This window comes from Pholcus phalangioides, unplaced genomic scaffold (assembly GCF_987345545.1).
Source record: "Pholcus phalangioides strain wild (caught in Gottingen) unplaced genomic scaffold, Ppha-v1.0 ptg000015l_1, whole genome shotgun sequence".
Taxonomy (NCBI): domain Eukaryota; kingdom Metazoa; phylum Arthropoda; class Arachnida; order Araneae; family Pholcidae; genus Pholcus; species Pholcus phalangioides.
Genome location: NW_028301608.1, coordinates 90,701,652 through 90,727,208, shown reverse-complemented (window position 1 = coordinate 90,727,208; position 25,557 = coordinate 90,701,652). Strand labels below are relative to the sequence as shown.

Genomic DNA, 25,557 nt, shown 5'->3' with positions numbered 1-25,557 from the left:
TTGAGCTTACCATGAATGTGGACCAAGGGTCCCAGTCCATACCAGGAGAAACACCCCCAGACCATAATTCCACCTCCATCGAACTTGACTGTTGGCACAATGCATTCTGGCAGGAGGCGTTCTCCAGGCAGACGCCAGACCCAGACCCTGCCATCCGAACGGTAGAGGGTGAACCTTGATTCGTTGCTCCAAAGAACCCGTTTCCACTGATCTACGGTCCAATTTCGATGTGCTTTGCACCACATTAATCGAGCAACGCGGTTGGACTTTGTGATCAAAGGCTTATGGGCAGCAGCACGACCATGAAAACCAATCAGATGTGCTTCCTTACGGATGGTATTCATTGAAACAATACTCCCGGATGCCTGTTGAAACTCCTCGCGGATGAGGGCCATCGGTTGGGTGCGGTTCTTCCGAATTTCTCTGGACAGTACCCGTCGGTCTCTATCTCCCAGTTTCGTTGGTCTGCCGACTCGGGGCAAATTCCGACAATCACAGCTCACCTTCCACTTAATCACATAGGCCACTGTCGATTTTGGGTACTTCAGCTCGCTAGATATGTCCCTTAAGGATCGGTCATTTTTGTGATACCCGATAATTATACCTTTCTCGAAATCAGAGAGCTCCGAACTGCGCGGCATCTTGCATGCGACTAATGTGATGTTGTTTCCTACACGATATATACCAGCAGAGGGCGTGACATATCTCAGGACTGCAGATATCGTCATTTGCATAGGTGTCCAAATACTTATTGGTAGATAGTGCAGCCAAATGCATATATATTTCATGGGTTTGAATTATATGAGACATCATAATGAAAGTATGAAGGACAAAATATTTTAACACAATTATTTTGGAATAGATTTTTTATATTTAAAAATATATAACTTTCTATATTTCTTCAGGTTATTTTTATTAATGCATATTTATTTGAAAAACATGTTATAATAAATTCTTTAAATAACAAAAATTTGGGATTTTCCCCATTATTCACATCAAATCTGATTTCATTTTGAGGGGAAAATATTTTTTTTAATACTACTTAAAAGTTTTAAAGTAGAAATAAAAATAGAATATTTTTAAAAGATTGTGAATCAGACATGCATTTTATAAAATATGTTTATTAATAGGAACAAATTAATATTCTACACGCATACACAACACTAGAAATGTCTAAATGAAATAGTGTTATTATTTATAACAATTTTAGTGCAGATAGCAATTCAAACCCAAGTTTTGCGAGAATGAGTGAAAGCATGCGATTTAAGATGTGCATTTCGCTTGAATTTCTTCTTGCACACTCCACACTCAAATGGGCGCTCCCCAGTATGAACACGAAGGTGATCAGCTAGATGGCTTTTCTGATGGGTAGAATAGGAACAAAATTTGCAGCGATACTTCCCAAGAAAGTTAATATTCTTGCCTTGATCAAAAGGACGAAATACAACTCCTAGAAAAGTAGACGGCATTAACTTCCCAAATAGAAATTTTTAAAAAAAATTTTTCATTCCATTAAAAAACTTTTTGAGAACAATTTTATAATGAAGCTTATTATATATTTTGAAATATGTTATTTGCTTGTTTTTTTAAGAGCCTTTGATCGAAAATTTACAAAATTTTTTTTTTACTAAATTACTTATACAAATCATCATTAACAGAGTCATCCAACCATGAAATGAGACTAGGCTGTCACATCAGATGATTCTATTCTTCTCTTCAAGGTAAAGCAATCGTGCATCGAAAATCGCTAGTCAGTCCCTAAGCTTTCACACATTTGGCTTCTCCTTCGAAAGAATAGGATCATCTAATATGACACAGCCAAGTCTCATCTCATGATAGGAGGACTAAATTTCTCTCTATTTCCATTGATGTAGGGTCAAACATAACGGACTTCTTTATTAAATGTGATGAGATAGGGATTCATAACCTTTTTCGGTCTGTGAACCAGATATGGGAAATGGCTACACTTGTGGGCTACAAACTGATGAAGTACTTATATTTTGTGCATTTATACTGTTTCTAGGAACACCTTTTGTGGGCCAGATGGAACACATCTGCACAGCCCAGACCAGAGGCTGTGCACCTTGTGATGAAACACTTATAAAAAGAGAAAGGCAATCGCCTCAGAACAAAATATTATATTATTATTAAGGAATACTATTATAAGGATAATCATTGTTTTAAAACCTAAAAAAAAGTGAGTGGGACTAGGATTAGGCCGAATTTCAAATCAAAAGCAGTGTGTAGATGAAAATTATATACAAATATGTGATTGTCATAAAAATCTGTCTTTTGAAAACATATTTTTCTAAGTTAAACTATTGTTTTTAATAATAAAGATTTGAAACCAAAACAAAATATGAAATCTGATAATGAAGTTTCACATTCATTTTTTTGAAAATTTCCAGTTATATTTTTATTTTCAATCAATGATAGGATTTTCTATAAATTTTTCATTGAAAAAAAAAACTGCAATAATGTAAGTTTGAACACAAATGTTAAAAAAAGTATTTTAAAACTGGAGAAACAAACTTATTTGCAAAAAAATGATGGGAAAACTACACTAGGGCTTGATGAATTGAGAAAAAAAAAAAGTTAGGTGCCAGCCAAATTTCTTAGGAGCCAAGTATTTTTTTCCTCAGGAAAAAAAGCCTTGGTGATCTTCCATGTTGGTGGAAAAGCATTTACATTAATTCTGTAAATTTTGCCTTGTCCTTAGATTTCAGTTTATTTTACACAGAAAACTTTCCAATGTAGATTTTTTAATTTTCATGGCAACCTGGTGCCTAGGATCTGTCAAGCTCCAAACTATACAAAGAAAAGGGAAGTATACACAGTTTTCAACTACACACATAAACATAAAAGAAATGATTGCACATAAAAAATATCAATTTTTTTGTGAAAGCCTATACATATATATTTACACAGCTGGTGTAATTTTGAGACGAAACTTAAGTTTTACAAGAAAAATTTTAAAGCAGATCTTGGTATTCAAAATTACATGAGTAAACAGGGTGGGGGAATAGAATGAGCTATAATACCAAATTGAAATAAGGAAATTGTTATAAATTTACGAAATTTTCTGTCAATATTTAATGTAAAATGCTGTAATTTGCATTATAGTATAAAACAAGAAAATCAATCCCAGTGAAACATATTAAAGTTTCTGATTTATTGACTTCACTCAACACTTTTGTTTTTACCACGATGAAGCTCACAAACCGGCATCTATTTAATAACAAACATTATGTAAAGGTACTCAGAATATTTAGAAACAGTTATCTGGCTAAATTTTGCTTTTGATACAAAAAGTATTTTTTTTAAATATGCCAATGAAAATTTTTATAATTGATGACGATCAAAACATGTTCAACATTTGAAAAATTATAAAGTAAATGTCCGAACATATTTTCATAAGAAATGAAAAAGAAATGTTAGAGTTTTTATCAGATTACATGCATAATACTGTGTGACTTCAAATGTGTTTGCTGTTTGAACCCTTTGTTACAGATACGGCATATAAATGGCCTTTCTCCAGTATGGACACGAAAATGTTTTTTAAGATCACATTTCTGAAAGGCTGCGTAAGGACACAATTCACAACAATATTTCACACATGATTTCTTGCTTTTCCAATGTTTAGAAATGGAGTAATGAAAGGTTTCTGAAACAAAGGAATCATCTGGTTAATATATATTTTTTGTGAACATAAATATTCTCTCGAACGAGTGACGAGTTATTGTACTTATTTCTTTTGAATAAAAGTTTTGTGCAACATAAAACAAAGAAAAAGACAACATTCTTTCATAATGACTGAAAACTTAGAAAGTATTTTGATAAGATTTGTCAGAAAAATGCAGTACAATGCACATGAACAAAATTAAGATGTAGTGAAAATAACTTCACAAATGACTAAGCAAAATTCACGTTTCAGTTACACATTTTTTTTGTGACCAGTTATAGCACATCATTCACTTCATTTATATTCAGCGAATCAGATTATAAATGAAATACTTCCTTCATTGAACTTCAACAGACTGATTACACTACAGAGAAGTCTTTCCCATATTTCAATGCATTTACTATAATAGTAGAGTAGATATCAGCTATACCATGAAATTGGATGAAATGTAGCCACTATATCCATTGAAACGGAAAGTGATGAAAGAAAATAGCAAATAGAAGCAATCCATTGTCTTTTAACAACCAGTTGATGGCTATTCATATTATTTGGGGGGGGGGAAGGAACTTGGGCAATAACGCTTGAATGTTTGCTCTACCCATGGATGTTATTTTCCTAAAATGTTTTGTAACACTTGTTTCAATCGACCGGGCGCAGTAGCCTGGTCGATAAGATACTCGCCTAAAGTACCAAAGGATGTTTAGAGGTGTCGCGAGTTCAATACCCGGTTCGTCCTTGTCAGAAAACTTTCATGACACAGGGGTACAACAAAAAACTGTGACTTGACTGCAGCAAAAAATTGCTACAGCAGGGAGTTAGCGCACCAACCTCTCAACGAGTATAAAAAAAAAGCAATAAATTGTACGTCCCGGTCTAATTAGCACTCGTGTGCAGAAAATGGCTGTGGAGCGACAAAAATGATCAATGATCAAATGAACTTGTTTCAATAGGGAATACATTCACGATTCTGGCATAAGGGAAATGATATTAAGAATAAAAGACTTTTTATATTATGTTTGTGTTTATCCCTTAGCAGATAAAAAAGAAAAATGAAGTGACAAAGTTATAACGAAAAATGTACACATGTATATTGTCTCATTAGAAATTAAGATACAATTAAGATACATTATAAATTAAGATAGGCTAAAAAGTTATAGGCTAAAATTTTTTTTTCTGTTTCAGTAAAATTATAAAGTATTTGGACAAAATTAAAGAGAAAATATATTTTCCAAGTTCCAAAATATTACACTTTATTACCTAGGATACATAATTTTGATTCTGGAAACACTTTCCAAGAATTCCTCAGTACTTGCAAACGAGAGATATTAAAATTATTGGACACGGGTAGAAACAGATATAACAATTTCCTTTTTTTAAAAACAAAAATTAATTTTCTTTCTCTGGGTCATGATTTTTTTCATGTTTCTGGGTCACAAATTGATTAAAAAACAACAAGATTTATTGGGTATACCAGGGATTCTTTCGGACTTTTTCCATCCCTGTGGTGCCCCTAACACTAATCAATGTGGCTCCTCAGAGCAGTTTAAGAAAGAATATCTTTGAAAAGCTTTTGTCTGGTAGCCGCTTCGAGGTGCCCCTGACAAAGGTTGGAGGCGCACAGTTTGAAAATCCCTGGTGCCTTTCATGCATGCAAAAATTAAGAGCTTAATTAATCTTGAGGTAAAAAATTCTAGCATTTGCTTGTGGAAGATGTTATATAAATTTTTGAAAACATGCATGTATTATCACATGCATGTAATATTCGATAGACTAAAGATGATCAGTGAAGATGTGATCAGTAGTCAGACTTAAAAATTCAATTATAACTAAAACTAAAATGAAATTAAAAATTCACTTGTATTTTACAGATATATAATGTTAAAAAATTTACAATGAAGGGGGAAAAAATCCAATAGCAAATCTAGCTTGGTTTTAGACATGCTCGTTCTAGTAAACGAGTTCAACTGAATGAAATATAAGATATTTATTATTCACATACATATACTGAAACACACACAAAAAACATTTTGCTGGTTCTTATGAAGAGAAAAGCTATGTGTAATTTTGTTTGAAAAAAGTTATACTTGAGTTGGTACACCTATGTGTGAAAAATTATGTACTATACATTGAGAATTGGAAAATCATTCATTAGAAAAAAAGTATTTCAAGGCAATATAAAATATTAAAAACTTTGCATACTTCATTATTAGCTTCTGTTCAAGTACTGAATTTGTGAGAAAATGGTCAACCAATACAAATATTTTTAAAAAAAAAAAAAATCCATTAAAACTTTCCCATTTTAAGACCTTAACTTGATTGAAGTTTGCAAACATGGATCAATTTCAGCAATTAAGGTTAAATTCAATGATGGCATTGAGAAAAACATGGAGATATCGCAGCTGAGAATAATGTGCATGTTAGATGCAAACAAAATTACTTTCAAAAATATTTATTACAATATTCTGTAACAAACACTAAAAATATTCATAATTTTTTATTCAAATATTTATTGTAAATTCTGACAAATAATAAGATGAATTGTTGCCACTGAAGTTAGCTAAAATATAAATTTTTTTCCATAAATACATATACAACAAAAAATTTTCCAGGCTGATATAAATGCAACTCGTAATTAAAACTTTAAACAAATATGTAAAGCAAAAACCTAAAAAAAAATTATGTAAAAAGAAATATGTATATATATATCAATCCAACAATGAAAACAGGAACATTTTTATGAATAAATGATGTAAATACTTTCTTATAAACATACAAAATATATCTTAGTAACTTTGATTCAAATAATTTTATAAATTAGTGATGGCACTTTCTTATCACAAGGAGATACAAAGAAACTCAAATGAAAAACACTTTTTCATTTGTATTTATATCTTTAAAACAAAAGTTTTTCTTTGGTTAACTTGAAAATAGTTTTCCCAATCAGCATAAATTATTCATCCACATCCAGCTGATAGAAACTTTCAGCTCCTGAGGTGAACAGCAGCATGCTTCTTCAAATTTCCTTTTAGAGAAAACCTTTTATGGCAGAAAGAACATTCAAAGGGACGTTCTCCAGTATGGACACGCTCATGGGCTCTCAAGTTCGTTGACACAGGCGAGGTGTATTGGCAGAACCTACACTTGTAAAGGATTATTCCTTTGTGCTTTGAATGGAGAACATGCTGGGAGTCAACAACTAAGAAGAAAGATACAAAAACAAGATGCAAAAGAAAATTTTAAGAAAGTCAAAATGTTAATATCGGAAACTTTTTGTAATTACTATTGAAACCTCACCTTTTTAAATCTGAAAGTTGCACCAAATTAAAAATATAAAAAAAAACTTTAATTTAGTAAAAAGTTAAAACATTTTCCTATTTATAACTAAAATTTTTTACAATCAAATCTGTAAAAAAAGAGAGTGGCATGCATATAAAAACCTCAATTGATAACCACTTATATACCAATCATATTTAACAGTGGAGTAAGTTACTGACACACTATAGTGCGGCGCCAACTACCTGAAATTTGGGAAAGAACACAAACATTCCATGGGAACCTTGATCCAGGAGAATATAGTGACTTTACAGATAAGTGAATATTCTTAAAGAAATATTTTCTGATGTGAATCTGCTCTTAAAGAAATATCATTCTCTGATGTGAATCTGCTCTTAAAGAAATATTTTCTGATGTGAATCCGCTCTTAAAGAAATATCATTTTCTGATGTGAATCTGCTCTTAAAGAAATATCATTTTCTGATGTGAATCTGCTCTTAAAGAATATTACAATATATACTCATGTATAAGTCAAGTTTTCTTGTCAAAACACTTGTTCCCACATTGGTGGGTCGTCTTAAGGAGCCTACACACGTTCAGTTATGCCTGCACAGTTATACCTGTACAGGCATAACTGAACGGTTCGATGCATCCACACCATTCAGTTATACCTGTGCAGGCGAAGCTTCTGGAACCGATTCTAGGCAATCTGTGGGGATATTTTCGTTCTTCGATATCTGTCTTCGAGGTCTTTTGATCAGTTCGGATTTTTTCACATAGTCTACAAAGTTCGGAATTTTCTAGTATGATTTCCACAGATGATGCTTTGGGTGTAGTTGGATTGGTTATGACACTGAAAGTTATTGACTCAAAAAAAAGAAAAAAACGGGTAACGTGGTGCAAAGATTGGTGAATGATCGCTATAACGTGAGGTTGTTGTAACGAGCGTCAACTGTCTACGAAAACAAGCATCGTTTCTCCTCTGAATACACGGATAAGGGATACATGCTCCTCCAGCATCGTTTGATAGAATTTTTTTCCCGCGATAGCGTCGATTTAAAAAAAAAAAATTTGACTTGGAAAATTTTTATGGTAACTCACGTAGTGTTATTCTTTGAAAGAAAACAATGCATTTTTCGCGCGACCTCTTAAGATTAATTCAAGTCAATTCGAAATTGACTTATGGTATGTATATTAATAGTATTACTCAATATATGATATAATTATATTATCAATCGTATATCTCTCTCTCTCACAGAATTTTGCGATTGTTTTCTTACGTTTAAAACTAGCGTAATTTCATCTGAATTTTTTCTTTCAATGTTTGAGCAGCTGAAAGTTGAAATTCGTTGCAATCTGACGAGATGTGCTCAAAAAACAAATTCAATGAGATTCATTAAGAATTACATGTAAAAGAAAATAATAAATTTATTATTTTCGCCGCTGTGGTGGTCGAGTGGTTATAGTGCCGGACTCGTGATGCGAGGATCCGGGTTCGAACCCCACAGTGGTGGTCGGCTGAAGTTGGTTTTCTGTGGTTCCCAACTTCAAGGCGCAAATGCGAGCCGATCTCCCTGTTAAAAAGTCTCGCCACAGAGAGCAACAGTCCTACAACGATAAATCATTCAATCATAACACTTCACTCATAGTTAGAAAATCTGGGGGCAGATGACAGCACTACACATAACAAGCATTACACAGAAACAAACTTTACGTCAGGTTGCACTACACGTACACGCACATTCCCGCATGTACTGATTCGTTGGGGGGTTCCGCGGGGGAGGGGAGTGCATGTGTGGTGTAGCAGTAGTAGGTAGGGGCTCGGGGATCCATGATGTTCTTAAGTCAGCCACCTCGTTGGGCGGTTTGCCTGTTGTGGCGTTGTATTTGTATTGTATTGTTTTGTATTGTATTGTATTGTGAGTGATTTTTGTCCCGTTGATGCTTGCTGGTTTTCGGTCAAGAAAGGAGTGGGAATCCGGTGTTTGAAATTGCAAACATTAACTGACTCGTATAAACACCTGCTTGATTTCTAGGAATCTTGATTTCTAAAGGAACTACATGTGAAAGAATACTAAAATAATCTTCCGTTATATACGGGGCCTCTAAAATCTCCAAGAACCCTGGTTAAAAACCTCTTCTCTAAATAATCAATAAACAATTAATAGTCATAGCACATTATTTGAATATAGAGTTTGTGTGTTTCGGTGCATAATTTCGGGCAAATTTATTGAAAAGAGTGATTTCAGAAACAAAATTGCGAATTTTAACAATGGTCGAAATATTTCTAAAATTTTATTTCCATTTTTTTATTCGATATGAAATTGTAAGAAAATATCGTGAAAATTAGGCCATTTCCATTTAAATGGAATCCCTCTCCAAAACATGTTATTCAGTTATTATTGTTCTATTACATTATCAGTGAAAAAAGAAGAGGGAAGAAAGAAGGGCGAATATAAGAAAGCGGGAAAAAATAACTGCACAGTTATACCTGATGGCCCATACACACGCTCAGTTATACCTGCGCAGGCATAACTGTACAGTTATACCGAATCGAAAAACCATTCCCTTCAGGTCACCTGCGCAGGTCAACTGACGGTCCCTACACATGCTCAGTTATGCCTGCACAGTTGGACTGTACAGGCATAACTGCGCAGGTATAACTGAGCGTGTGTAGGGACCTTTATATGTAGGTGAGTTTTTTAGGAGAAAAACCACTATGGAAGTCCTTGAGTGAGGGGGTAGGCTTACGCACAAGTATATATACAATATTCTATAAAAAATAGGAAATAAAAGTTTCATACAATATCATGATTTTTGCTATGGTCCAGTGTTAAAAAAATACAATACTAATAACAGGAAAATTAAATGAAACTTAGTTGTTTGTCGCAATCAGCTAGAAGTATTGGCAGATATTTATAAAAAATTGTCTAATACCTCTAAGAAAACTTCAAAGATAATTTTTTTGCAGAATTTTTAACTTGTCTGAGATGCTAAGTTTATTACAATGCTTTGAAATCATAGAAGAGATTGATAATCCATACCTTATAAAATACACAACAGTGGCAGTTCTTTTAATATCAGTAAATATTTTCGATTGAAACAAGGATAAACACCAATTAATACATAGTTTCTACATTATCTTACTCTAGTACGTAAAAAAAAACTAAGATAAAACATTATATGTAACCTACGGTTGCAGAATACTGTTTTGCCTTGTACTACCCGGGCTGAACGCAAACGATAGGTTGCTGAAATAAAGAAATACACAGAAAAGAATATGGCTCTATAAAAGAATTAATTGAATCGAGAGTAATTAGAAAGTGGATTAAAATCACTGGCGACAAAATGAAATTTAGGGTAAAAAATTCAAGATAAAATTTTATGCAATAGAAACTGGAATCACATACAATAAAACTTATGAAAAATCATAATAATCAACAAAAATAAGAGAAAAACTATAATTTTTCAATTATCTTGATTATCACACATACAATAAAAAATTAAGAAACAGCAAACTGAAGTAATCTTCCCTATATATATACAATAAATAAAAAGATAAAAATTTAATAATAGATCATAAAGTATGACATTTATACACAAAATAATTTAAATAAAACACATACATTCATACTATTGTTATTTGATCACAAATATATAGCATATAAAGAGATTTATGCATTTTTGTTGAAAATTTCAAGGCTTTGTGCATAATCATTTTGAATACGCAAATTCATAAGTTTAAACACAAATGTATATATATGAAACTTATATGTAGGACTGGGAAACACATTATAGATGAAATACATCAACATATGAAAAGTGCATTGAGACTCGAGAGTAGTAATGCTATATAGGCAATTATCGTTATAGAGGGTGTCATTGTATAAAATTTTCACTGCATAAGAAACTAACAGTCAAAAATTTTATTATTTATTTCTAAAAAAAAACCTTATGAAAGATGATCCTTATAAAAAAAACCTTTTAAAATCTTATGAAATACCAATATTAAAAAATAAAAGGACAATTTGGTTCTACTCCTTAAATTACTCCTTAAAAATGTACATAGAGAAATTTACATTTTTAGTAACAAAATTCTAGCATTTCAATGTAATCTGAGATCGCATTCTCACCCAACATCTTATAGTAAGACTCGGCAACAATACTACCAGGGCCATAACTAGGATTTTTTGCTTCCCCAGGCAAACATTGTGCCACCGACACATTTTTCAAATCTGATAATTTTATAATGGTATTATGCCCCACCTGGGACAGTTGCCCTCTTTAGTTCCGGCCCTGAATACTACAACAAAAATGTTAATAAGGCTTGGATTACACTATAACAGTTTGATAAAAGTTTTTTTTTTTTATAAAACTTGAAGAATGTAACCAATAGACACGTTGGTTTTTTTTTTTTTCTATCAAGGTTTTATAGTGTAGTCCCGGCCTAAACCACACACATTTCCAGAGAATCACTTGCACCAAGCAAAATCACTACGATTCTACAAACTAAAGCTAAAATTTAAAAAAAAAAAAAAGTCTATATCTTTATTTTTATATAGTCAATAAATAGAGAAATTTCAACCCCATTTGGGAAATTATTTATTCTTCAATCAGAGTTTTTTATTTTAAATGGACAAGCATATGTCTTTTTAAATTTTGCGCAACTGAAAATGGACGTTGACACACTGAACAATGATATGGTTTCTCTCCAGTGTGTACACGCTGGTGATCCTTCAGGTGAGACACACTGTACGTTGAATAATTACATTCTTCACAGGCATATCTTAACTTAAAATTCTTCTTATGTGCACTAAGAAATCCATCCACTGCAAAATAAATATAAAATTTTTATGAATTATTGACTAATTAAACATGTCTTCATGAACCAAGCTTTCGATATGATATTTCTTGTTTTTGAATTAATGTTTCATTTCTAGTCAGCAAGTATACACTGAAAAAACAAAACAAAACAGTTCAGAATTAAAAAAAAATAAAGTTCACGATAAAATAACTTTGTTTGAGCTGCAATTTTTAATATAAAAAAAGACCCTTTCATCTATCTGTGCAAAAAATAATGAAACATCAATTTAATTGTATTAGTATAATCACTAACAACTATATTTTGACAAAGAATAAAACACACACTCAAATACATATATATTTCCTTCTTTTAACTTACAAAAACTTCAGAAAAACTATACCAATATTTATTGTAACATTATATAACAATACATAACATGAAAATACATCATATTTATACTGAAATTAAAGAAGAATAAAATGAAGTTGGAAAAAAAAATGACAACTGTGAAATTGTAATAATCATTTTTTTACACTAGTATTAATATTTAACAAGCATGAAACAAATGAATAGGATCTCTCCATCATTTTATAAAAAACTATCAAGTTGTAGAAAGAGTTGTGGGAAATATGTATAAATAAAAATCAATGTTTCTAAATTTTACGCCTGGCTAAGAAAATGACAGATTTGAATAGGAATATGGTTCTGTTTTCAGCTGGAGTAAGTTTGCAGTTTTTAAAATATGTGAAATAGCTAAATAACCACAACTTTTGCTAAAAAAACCTTTTTTTTTTTCAGACAGCTTCTATTAAAATGCTGGCTAATGTTTTACATAAAAAAAAATTTCAACAATCTTAAACATTCATATTATAAAAAAATACAAACTTCACACACCAAAAGATATTAAGACATTATTTCACATTTATAGCTTTAAAATTATATACTCAATTATATATATATGATAAAAATCCTGTATCAGAAAAAAAAATAAAAACTATAAAAAAATGGAAAAGTTTAAAACCATTTAATAGGCATAATAAATGAACATGTTTAACTAACAACCAACTTTGCACATAATTAGACAAAACAATAAATTTAAAATATAAGAGCTGATATGCAGGAAGATCTGAAATCTGGATAATTCTTGAGTTGAGAATTTTTAATAAACTTTATACACTGATCATAAAACGGCACATATTTATACACAAATAAAGCTTATTTAAGAAAGCACAGTACAGTGATCACATCTGATTAAAACAGCATCTGGTTGTATTGTCCTAAACTTGTATACAGTGTGAGAAGCAGAGCAAATAATTCTCAATAATTAGATAAATAATGTGGTACTTGTATTTGATCATAATATTTATCTTTATTAACCTATGAAACTAGCATTAAACCTTCACACTATTCCAACAAAACTCACAAATAAGACATTTTAGCAATGCAATGGTCATTAATTTCATAAAATTTACTTAGTTACGACACAAAATAATCTTTACTTTTACTTCATCAAATGATAGCATAATAAAACAAAGAAATCAATGCATTGAGGCTAATATATTGAATAATGAATCAACAAGTGTCTTTTCAGGTGCTGCGATTGCGTAAACGAACGACCGCAAGTTGAACAACAGTATGGTTTTTCTCCTGTATGAGTACGCTTGTGATACTTAAGATGCCCGAGATTGTCTGTAGAATAGTCACATTCTTCACAAGAAAACTTTTTCTCAGAATTTGTTGATAAATTTTTGCTTCTTTTCATATATGTTTCTTTCTTTTGTGCATATTGTGTAAGAAAAACAGTTTCGATACCTGGAAGCATGAAGAAACATTAACATAAAAAAAGTTGAACACAGATATAATTTGAATCAGTCACTATACAGGTTTTCAGCAGCAGGGATTAGGAAAATAAATGACTAAAAGAAGAGCAAGATTCTAATCAGGATGTGTCTCGCTCCAGTTTTTTTTAAACATGGATATACAGAAAAACCTGTATAGAATGGGACATCAACAGGTCAAAATTATTTCCAGTTTTATAAAGGTGCATGGAAAAATTTTACATTTTTTGCTATTTTACTGATTTTAAAAATATGTCCATACATAAAGCAAATATATAACATACCCTTAGATGTATGTATTCTGAATTTCCCCCTTTTCACGTTTGCTGTTACAGTACTATAGTAGTATTTTGAAACCATAGGAACCAAATATCTGCAAATTTTGAGACCTGACATTAACAAACCCATTCAGCCACTATTCTTCGTTTTTTTAAAATCACATACAACTGCAGATATAATTCACTTACCTGCATAACATATAAATTTAATTGTTGTTTTGTCTTTAACATAATCGAAAGAGTACCAATTTATGGAAGTGTCTATTTGATGATTCTGTTTCATACACAATCTGTCTTGAGCATGTTTCAATGTACTTTGTATGAGCAATTAATTATTCAGTGATGTCTGATCATGAAAAAGACACTTTAACTGAGATGAGAATTTTTAAATTATTTTATTTAAATGGTTCAAGTTCAAATCAAATACAATTGATGGAAATTTTCAATAGGAGAAAAAAAAAGAACCAAATAAATATTCATTTCACAAGGATATCAAATATCATCCAAACAGAAATAAATTACCTTTTGGGTGAGATAATAGAATTAAGAATAACAACATAAGTAAACCCAAAATGTGTTACTTTAAAAAAAAACTTGTTTTTCTTCACATTTTGGATTTACTCTCTCTCACGTTGTTATTCTTATTTCTGTTACCCAAAGAATTTTAAAATGATTCCACTGCTTCAATAAATAATGAGTTTGTTCTTGGATTATGCCAAGGCTTGATAGATGCCAGGCGCTAGGCCACTTAGATGACCGAAAAATTATTATTGGCACACAAAACTTTATATGATTAATAAATTAGAGCCTGACGGTTTTTTTAAAAATTATGTTAGCATGTCTAACAAATTAGAGTCACAGAGTCTCAAAAATAAACAATTTTTTACTATTTCATTTAAAAAAACAAAAAGCTTAGCTCCTGAAAACTTTAGATGAAGACCAAATTACTTTTAAAATTCATCAAGCCCTGGATTAGACACAATATTTGTTTAGGTTTAATTAAATGCAGCGATAGCAATCATTTCTAATACAATAGATACAACGCACGTTGAAAATGAGGTTTGCATGTCATTGGAAACACTTTCAATCATCATAACAAAACAAGAATATGATAATACATGAAACTCATCATATTGTGTGAGTGCTATCATATAAATTTATGAGTGACCAGGATAAAAAATATTTTACACATTTCTAAACTGTGAAAAATCACAAAAATAAATAAGGGAAATGCATATTGTAGAAGTGTTTCTCAACTGCCAGGCCGCAGCCCAGTACCAGATTCTGAGATCAATCAAACTGAGCACACACAATGATTCATCACATTTTCATCGCCCATTTATATTACTCAACTACTCCCATTAGTCAAGTTTATGAACGGGCTTTCCACTCAAAAAAGTTATTCTATCGGGTCGCAGGCTTCCAAAGGTTGAGAACAACTGCTGTAGAAACCCCCCCCCCACCCCTCTTATCCAACTTTTCTAAAGCTGGGTCTTTCTCTAAGCATGATTTACGATAAGGAACATAATTTTTCAAGACTTCTCATTATGTTACTATCATACACAGACCTATTACAATTTAAAGTATTAATGTGAATCACTATTACATTTATAGAATACAATTTTTAACTTAGATTTATAAGCCCATTATTTAAAATAGTATTCTTGTGATGCTACATTTCATTGAGAAACTTCATACATCTAATACAGTACAATATAGGCCTATATGCAATAAATTTTGGGCCTCACTGCTTTCAACCTTCCTCATTCAATTGGGTTTCACCTACACTGGCTGACTCAGGCCAGATAAGAGAGATTGAAAACACAGTTAATAGATTTTCCAAAACATTTCTAGTGAATGAGAGGAAAAAAAACACAAACTTTCTTGAATAAGACTAGGTATGGGACAAATAGTGATTTAGCTGCATAACCGAATATTTGGCAAATGTTTTGGTCATTGATAATTTTTGTTGCACCAGTCATTTTCTGCACACGAGGGGTAATTAGACAGGGACCTACAATTTATTGCAGATTCTGAACGACAGCATTTTTTATACTCACAGAGATGTTGGTGTGCTAACCCCTCAGTGTGGGGCTCTCTGTGGTCACGTTACCGTTTCAGTTGTACCCCTGTGTCAGGAAAGTTTCTGACAAGGACAAACCGGGTATCAAACTACACCTCTAAACATACTTTGGTACTTCAGGCGGGTATCTTATTGACCTGGGCTATCGTTCCTGCTAATGTTTTGGACGAATACTGAATATTCTGTGGCAAAATATCAATTTTCTTAAAATTCATCACAATTATAAATAAAATTGGTGATTTTAATTGAGAATAAAATTATTGGGGTGATTTCAAATGATTGAATTTTAGTTATGCAATTTATTATTTAAATAGGTATTAGGAAAAAGGGTAATTGAAAGATTTTAATTGTCATGACACTGACAATCAAATTTAATGATATATTGTATTTTAATATTACTTACAGAATCAATTTTTTTTTCACCACTTGTTACAAATTTACATCTAATCAAGAAAATGTCAATGAGATTTACTATATCACTAATATAATAATAAAAAAAAATTAACTGTTCTATCAAATTTGACTTTTCAAAATTGCATCCAGAAATTAAAACATTTCATGGAATAAAAACTCAATTTGATAATGAAAAATGAATGATTCATTTTTAATTACCAAGGCGATATAACACAATGGACAATTTATAGCAAATGGACCAGTGCATGTCTTTTAAGACTGTGTGATGTTGAGAAAGAACGGAGGCAAACTGAGCAATTGTATGGTTTTTCCCCAGTGTGAATGCGCTGGTGAACCTTTAAGTTTGAAAACTTATTTGTTGAATAACTGCAGTCTGTACAGGCATACTTCAGATTAGATTTTTGCTTGCTGGCATCATTCAGTTCATTTTGCAAATGATAATCGGAAAGAGCTCCAATACCTGTAACTGTTAACAGTGAATTAATGTGAAGCAAAGTCACTACTGTGAATGATGAGTTGACGAATGAACACTTGAAGAATTGCCAAAAAAAATAAAAAATAAAATCCTATCAATGATTCAGAAACGCTATTTATATATATAATCCTGAATATGTTTATATATTTAGAAAATGAGCATTATTTATCCTAAATAATAATTTTAAAATGAAACATGATCGAGATAATACAAATTAAATAACAAGGAATGACATGATTGAAAAGCACTTGAAATTAAAGTCCAAAGAAATGAGGAAAAAAAAGTGAACTGAAATAAATAGTAATAAAACAGGGCTTGACAAATCTAGAAAAAATGGTTGCAGGTGTATAATTAAAAGGTTTTTTTAAGAGCCAAAAATATTTTTAAGAGAAAAAGTTAAAAATAATATAGTCGAACCTGCTTATAACTAAATCAGATATATTACGAAGTATCAGCTATAAAATTTTTTTTTTCCATTCCAGTGAACCTGTAATACCAAAATAATGTTAAAAATATTACTTATAACAAATGCCCATATTTATCAATGTATCAGATATAATGAAGCTTTCGACCAGTCAAACTTATTTTAGGAAGTAAGTTGTATAAAATTGGAGGTTCTTTTTCAGAAACAAAATCTGAATGAGATGTACAACTGTATTATTCAGAGAAAGGCTATGGGTGTGTTTTGCCAGTGCCATCCATAGCTAGATGGTGATATTTAGCTATTTATATACATATATATATATATAACACTGATTTTCAGAACCCCTCAAATGAAGAGGGATCGTATAACTGCAGTTTTGTTCATGTCAATGTTTTGTGGACCCCAAGACACTCCAGAATAGTCTAATACAGAACCACTTCAAAGCACTAAACAAGCATACATCATTATCACCAGCTCACCTCTGACAAAGGTTGGCGACACACACACTTTGAGAACCACTGATTTACAGTATATGGGCCTAATACCTTATTCAAAGCTATGTTTAATATTGTTAATATTTGAGACATTCATGAATAATTTTCATTTTAAAAACCTGGATATTTATGTCTGTCTCAGATGCACCTGTCCCATCTTAGCAAACTACCTCTAGTCTACGAACCAAGGTGAGAAACACGGCTTTAAGTGGATTACGCTCATTGTACTCGAGTGCAATGAGCGGAGTGTATTGGTAAGAATGTGAATATCGGATATTGCGATTGTTTTGCATGTTTTTGTACGACTTCATTATATCCAAGTTCGACTGTATATTTAACTTTTCTGAGAATTAATGACTTCCCAACTTGACACACAGGATATGAATTCTGAAAATTTTGCATGTTAGTACCAAGTTTTTAGTTGCCATGACAAATTGGCATCTGGGATTTGTCAAGCCCAACATCATTATAGTACCACACAAAATTCATGATACGCTAAAAACTATTTGCTTAGGGTTTTTATAAAGGCTTTTTATAAGATGCCTTATGCACAGAATCAAATTCATTTCCCCCAATGCACTTGCTGATAATGTCTCTGCATGTTTTGTTTGGTACGATAGTCTTGTCCACACATAGGACACTTGAAAGGCTTTAGTCCTGTGTGTTTTAACATGTGATTCTTCAAGTTGGTAGCCACAGGTGTTTTATATGGACACAGTTCACATATATGCAGACGGCCTTGAGCATTCTGTTGAACAGTCCACATTGCAGTGAAATGACCATGTTCAAAAATTTGCCTATTTAGAGTAAATTTTTCCAATGCTTCCATATCAAAACCTTCAAAGGGGGTAAAAGAAAGAAACAAAATTCTAAGCATTTAAAAAATACTGCATGATAATTTAAATAACATTTTTGTTAGTACTTCAAGAAAAAAAACTTATTTTAGTAAAGCTACATGGAAAAATCTCAATGATTGCAATAACTCAGTTTATGAGAATAAGAAGAAACAATATATCAACTATAGTACATTTTGAATAAACAACAGATAGACAACTTCAAAAAATTTATTGGCAACATAAAACATAGCATGCATTTGATTACAGTTTGCCCTGTAAAAATATGGATTATCATTACAGTGACTTCATTATGTGTAAATTAGCCAAACACTCAACCAATACAAATAGTTCATATGACCACCAGTAAAAAAAAATTGATGAATAGCCAACACAGACAGATGTTGTTAGAGTATTAAACCATAAAATTTCTAACAGATTTGTATCACTGGTCAGGTGATGTAGGATGCAAGGCCTGTAAGAGGAAACTTAATATTAAAAAAAGTGACAGAGCTACAGCCAAATTCTGATTTAATGAATCCGATGAGACAGACTTTTATTCAGTTCCTAAGGCCCTTGGCAGATGTTAATGACATTCAGTAAATCAAGGGAGAACTGATGAATTGGGATCATGATGAACATAAACATACACATGCACACATACAAAATATAAGGTTTTTTGGCACACTTGAAACTTAGTAACACTTCAAAAATTTATTTTCATATTAATGAAATACATCCTATATTTCTTCTCTTAATCTTACCTGTTGATCCTATTGTAATTTGAATAAGACCAAACAAATACCTTGAATACTATACAGAAGACATTCCATAAATAGGCCAGAAAACAGAGGCAATCACGAATACAAATTCTTCAACACAAACAGTATCAATAAATAAAGATTTGTTACATAAATTTTTTTTTGAAAAATTGATGCATGTAAATAATTTATAACTTTTTTTTATCCAGCTCAAGTGGATGAAATCGAAATGTTTTCATACTATGCGTTGCGAGCAAATAGGCAGACAATACTTAAAAATAAATTATTTCAATGGTGGTAAATATAACAAAAGTCACACAAAACTTTATTCATTTTTCAAAAAACTATGTGTGAAAACACCAATGATCAGTACATACTATTATCATAGAAACATTTGTTTTTGTACTGAAATATATACATTAAGAAATTTCAGATGCTTGCACAAATTGTTAATACCAATTTAAATGCGAAATCCCACTTGCCTTAAAATTACAAGTTTTGATACGAACATTTATAGGCACATTTGAAATACTGGAGACGCGTCAAAAAATACACTGAATAGGCCTATATAATAACAGAAATATAAAATTTGGCTGGTATAACAAAACAAAATAATATAGTGAAGCTAAGCAAGAGAAGTAATTTATAATGATTTTTTTTTCTTTCAAATAGTCGGGTTTATCACAGGGAAATTTGGGAATCAAGAAAATTTAGTAGGAGAAAGATATTTTTTTTCCGTAAATACCTGGTGCTTAGGAAAAACGGTCTAAAATTTTTTTTCTCTCAAATTTTCCAGCAATTTCATTTTATACTAGCAGACATACTGATGGGAATTCTGAAAATTTTACATTGTCCTCAGACTCTAATTCAGTTATTGCACATAGCAAATTTAAGAGAGATTAAAATAATCCAATAATATTACTTTTTAAATGCCAACAGTGACCAGAGGCTTGGGTAAAACCGTGAAATACAGCAAAGTATTTCACGAAGTTAACAATCAATAACACCCAATTTTAAGAAATACATTACAATTCTCATGACCATGGCTATCAAATGGGAACACTGTGTGTACGATTGTCTCAAACATTAGTATATTTACTTTAGAATAATGTAACAGGACTATCGGGATCACACAAAATCAAATTTCCCAAAACAAAATATGTTAAAATCTGCTACATACGCAGCAGAACAACAAGTGCTAATGCAGAACAATCTGGTAGAATTTTTAGAAAAATATAGAGAAAACACTATTATGGGAGTTTTCGCTGCAGAACATTTCCAGTCAGCCAAGGGTTCTGGTAGAACAATCCAAAACATTCTGCTTTGGGGATCAAATTACTGGTACTCGATACCCTTTTCTCAAATAACTTTTTATAAATACATTATATTTATGAATATAATTAGATATAATTTTTAAATAATCAACATAATCCTTATTTGAAAATGAAGGAATTTTGTATAGACAAAACTTTTGAGTTTGCAGCAGATTTATAAAATTATATATATTGCTCACAGAATAACTCTTTTTATACAGTTAAACCTCAATATAATAAACTCCAAGAGACCAAAATTTAATTCATTGTAAACTGGAGGTTCCTCGTATCCTAGCTTAAAAAAAAAAGACAAGAATTAGAACCAAACATGTCGGTTCATACGAGGACAAGGCTGGACAAATCACAAAAAAAAATTATATATATATATTTTTTTGAAGTACTAACAAAATACGCTTTTTAAATTATCATCCTATAAATTCCAAACATTTTGTGCGGCTCTCAGTCTGCAATTTAAAAACTACACAAAGAAAACTAGGTGCAAATACCAAGTCGCCTGGGATTTGTCCAGCCCTGTACGAGGGTTGATGAAATGTTGCCAGAGGTTCATTATACAAGCTGGTTTCAAAATATTCCTACAAGTCGTTTTTTTTTTGCTATTTTTCAGTTTCCATGGTGACCTGACAACTATCGTGCATGCCACTTAATGTGATTACATCAGGACTCTGGGTTTCTAATGAGAATAATTGATTGATAACTTATGCCTTTAAAAAAAACCCAACGTTGTGAGCATGATGACCATATGCCCCATTTGGTTGAATGGGGTGTATGAAAACAGGACAACTCAGTTTTTTTCCAACACAACAGGTTTCAAAATGTTAAATCATGTATTCCCCCCCCCCCCCCAATTGGTCTAAAACTGGCTTTTTTCCCCCCCTTTACGCTAAAATTTTAAATATTTTTTATTTAGAAATTGTGAGGAGTTAGAATGGACAATTGTGTAATGCATATCATAAATTAAGATACTTTTATAATGTACAGTACCAAATCCTTGTGAATATCTTTCATTCGAAAAACTGAAATGTGAATGTGGTCAGTTGAAAGAAACTGACCATGAACTGAAAAAAGGGAGATTTTTTAACCTTTCACATGCTTTCTCTACAGGAAAGAAATTGCAAAAGAAACACTACACATAGATGGACCATGGGGGGACTATTATGGCTTGATTAGTACATTGTGAAACCCTAGTATGGAAATATTTGCCAATAAGGGAAAGGGTACACCGACATGGGTTGATAAGGATAACTTATAGGTTCGAATTAAAATGAGTCTTGTTAAACCAGGTCAAATTTTGTTAAAATTTTAGAAGTACCATAACATGAGCATTAATTAGAGTAATTAGACTGGGTGGATTGAACTGCCTGAGCGGAATGGGAGTGCTCTGACCTTCTGTCATACAATCATCCCTGATTTATTAAACTTCTGATTGCGCCTTTTGCGATGTGATTTTATACAACTTTCTATAACTGTTTATTATCAGTGCCTGTTGCACTTCGACTTTCATTTGATTCTTCGATTTACATAATTTCAATTACGATACACTATATGTAATCTTTGACCAGCTCTCAATAAATTCTGGTTTTGCATGAGATGCCTGGGTCCCCCCAAGGGGGCCGAAGTGCTTACCATGCTTCTTGCGACCAAGACTGTGTGACTCGCAGTTTCTTCAGTCTGGTTAAACCTTAATTTCAAAATATGCAAAAAGAAAAAAAAATGGCATAAACATAAGAGAATAGGCACTGGAACCTGGGGGGGCCGAGGCAGTTTGAGACCCCACATAAATTTTGTGGGGATCCTTTGTGTGTATTGGATCCTTTCCAACAATTAATGAATATGCACTGCCACACACCCCTTTCTTGTGTGTGGGCTTGAAACTTGTATACATGGAACCACTACAGACTTTCAGCCTCCTACACATTTTATTGTCAGCGCTTCTGATGTCGAGGGTTTGCCAGCTCTATGTAAAGAGACTTATCAAATGGGAGACTGGCTCGCTCTTCAAAGTAGAAATGGAATAAATATTTGGCTGCTATTAGGCTGTTTTACTGCATATTCAGTTAGGCAGAATAACGCTTAGGTATTCGGTGGAATATCTGTGTAAATCTAAGCACAACAAACTAATTAAAAAAATTATATTAATTGTAATTTTTTGTATGAATTAAAAACATTATCGATTATATTTTATTGTGTTGTGTGTATTCCTTTCTGTGCAGGAGGTTGTCAGTGTGAGCTTCTAGAATAAGATGGATGTCAAACTGAAAATAGAAATCTAGTGTAATAACATGGAAGTTAGCATGAATTACACACAAGTTCGCTAACTGAAGGATGTAATTTAAACAAGATACGTATTGAGCTACTGAAAGGAAGAAGAATATCTAGAGAAGAAAAATAAGTCCTAAATTTAATGGTAACGCATTAATACTTGAGAGTAAATAATGGTTGACATTTTCTTTTAATCCGACATAAAATTGTAACAAGTGTTAAAAAAAAAAAATTGATTCTGTAAATAGTGGTACCTCAGCTAACAAATACAGATCTAGCTAATGCTTTAGTACATTTAATTATTGTGTTTTTTGCTCTTCGTTTAGTCCTTAGAAGGGGCTAACTTTCTCAATAAAAGTAAAAAACAGCAGCTATAGTACAATCTTTTTTTTCTTCTTCGGCGATTCTTTCTTGTACATTGGAACTTTTCTTCCTAGTCAGCAACGATCATCATTTTCTTCTGTCTGCTATTATTATTTCCTTAAGCTTCTGGGGGTAGCTATACTTTTACTGAATGGTTATTGTCTGAAGTTGATATTATCCCCCCAAAGTTCGCTGGTATAGACAGATGCATTTGAATCAAGTCCGTCAGCATTTTAAAAAGCTTTTTTTTTTTGTTCGTTTTCATGTATTGTATATATTGTTTTCCATGTTACATTGTTTTTCCTGTTGGAATATGTCATTTTGGTATTGTTTTATGAGGTTGTACATTTCATATTTTCATTTTTATCAATTTTTTTTACAAAACAGACATTCCACAATTTTAATTGTGCAATCATGTTATTACTGAACCCAGAGATTGTGTTTTTGCCCTCATCATAATATTAGTTAGAAGTGGGTCTTGGTTTTTTAATTATTTTTAATCCAGTATCTGGTCTAGGATGTTATATTTTTAACCCTTATTTGGTCTGCCATGTTATTGTTTTTTGTTAATTTTTATCCTCTTTTTGGCGATTTCTTTCTTTGGCAGGAAACACATCCAAGAGAATGACTCCATTTCACTCTTGGTGACTTATCAATAATGCTTTTGGACGTTTTCCTGCCAAAGAAAAAAAACTGCCAACACATCGCCAAAAAGGATTATACTATATCTGTTCCTCAAAATAATATTGTATTAAACGTGTTTGTCCTTTGAAGTTTGACTGTACTTCAAATATAGATTATACGAATACTGATATCAGAGGCATTACCACATATTCGATTAAGGCTAAACAACATTGGGTAAGTTCACTAGCTAATCGCTTGTGGTTTTTCACTGCATCACTGTATTACTGATCAACGTTATCAGGTAAACTCGCTGCTCAGTCTGCTAGTGTGAGTAAAGTTAAAGGGTGGGTTACATTTCACGAATAAAAGACTCTTTTCATTAACGGCATCGGAAAATGAATGGGTAAGAGATTGAAATCTGAGTCTCTTTCATTACACAGGCAAATATAGTCTCTTTCTTGTCTTTTCTTGCTACCCGCCACCGTTTTTGTCACATCTCTTGGGTGCAATATGGGTGTGGCTACTTCTTTTTTGTTCTCGCCTTGGCTAGCAACAAAAGAGAAAGACGACGATACACGAGAAGAAAAGAAAATGATTTACTCGTTCACCTAGTGTGCAATTTTTTTAACCCTGCGTAATTGAAATTCATTACGTTAGTTGAAACCAGTTCGCTCACCAGCTACTTTACTCATCGAAAAATAGCTAGTAAATTCACCCTATGTAATTGATCCTTTAGAAAAGTTTAAATTACCACTACAATTAAAGCACAGCGGTGACTTTTAAAAATCATAGATATCATTGAATACAGAAGTTTGCATTAAAGCCCAGGGCATAATGAAAAACGACATGGTGCCAATTTTGACTCTTAATATCCACACAGAATAGGCAATAATACATGGTAATTGAATTAGCAAGTAATCTCATTAGCCGGAACAACACAATTAGGACGGCAGTATTTGGTAAATAAAACTACAAGATTACTCACAAATCTTGTACAGAGGCTGAATAAAAACATTATTAAGTCTTACCACCGGATTAGAGCACTCCTATCAAGGAGCTAAAACACCGGCTGAGCTAATTTCACACGGAATATTGTTATGGTTTCCGATCACGTAAAGTATTAAAAACGCAAGAAATTACTTTCTGTTCCGCACAGTATCAAAAAAACATCCCAAGGAGGATATGACACAGCCGGTGGGGGGAAAACATTTTCATCTTCGAATCCTTCTGTCACAGACTGTTGCCATATTTCATTTATAAATTTTTACAGGAGGCAGAAAATGCAGGCTCAAGTTCTGTTTCGGCTTTAAGTAAATAATAATAATAATAAATTAAATTTATTTTATTTAAATTTTTAAAAACCTGACAAAATTAAAAAAAATTAAAGATTCATTGAATTTGATGCAGAATAAAATAAAAACAAATTAACTACTTCCAAATGCGATTACCAGATTCCGAAAAATAAAATACGGTACATGTACTTTTAAAGAGTTGTCATATTGAAAAAAAGATGGCAGCACCAACTTAACATGCATAATTTTCACATCAGTCCTAAGCTGACCATATTTCCTCGAAAGAAATACGGGACATTGGGATTCCAAATACGGGAAAATACGGG

At 32.0% G+C, this 25,557-nt stretch overlaps 1 protein-coding gene and 1 long non-coding RNA gene across 2 annotated transcripts in view; both read right to left on the bottom strand.

Moving 5' to 3' along the window:
• The window catches only part of LOC149077021 (uncharacterized), a 62,194-nt gene extending 45,511 nt beyond the window's left edge, over nt 1-16,683 (bottom strand). The window contains exons 1-7 of the mRNA XM_089242321.1: nt 16,571-16,683; nt 13,882-13,970; nt 13,313-13,571; nt 11,594-11,792; nt 10,582-10,588; nt 10,150-10,206; nt 6,682-6,878 (exon numbers count right to left, since the gene is read on the bottom strand). Of these exons, the coding sequence (XP_089098447.1) occupies nt 6,682-6,878; nt 10,150-10,206; nt 10,582-10,588; nt 11,594-11,792; nt 13,313-13,571; nt 13,882-13,957 (795 nt within the window). The 5' untranslated portion in view covers nt 13,958-13,970; nt 16,571-16,683. The remainder of the gene's footprint in view (nt 1-6,681; nt 6,879-10,149; nt 10,207-10,581; nt 10,589-11,593; nt 11,793-13,312; nt 13,572-13,881; nt 13,971-16,570) is intronic.
• Nucleotides 16,684-17,428: 745 nt separating this feature from the next.
• Nucleotides 17,429-25,171, bottom strand: LOC149077020 (uncharacterized). The gene is made up of 2 exons (XR_016194133.1): nt 24,968-25,171; nt 17,429-18,602 (listed from the first exon to the last, which is right to left on the bottom strand). It is a non-coding gene; the product is annotated as an uncharacterized LOC149077020 (long non-coding RNA).
• Between the last annotated feature and the right edge of the window lie 386 nt (nt 25,172-25,557).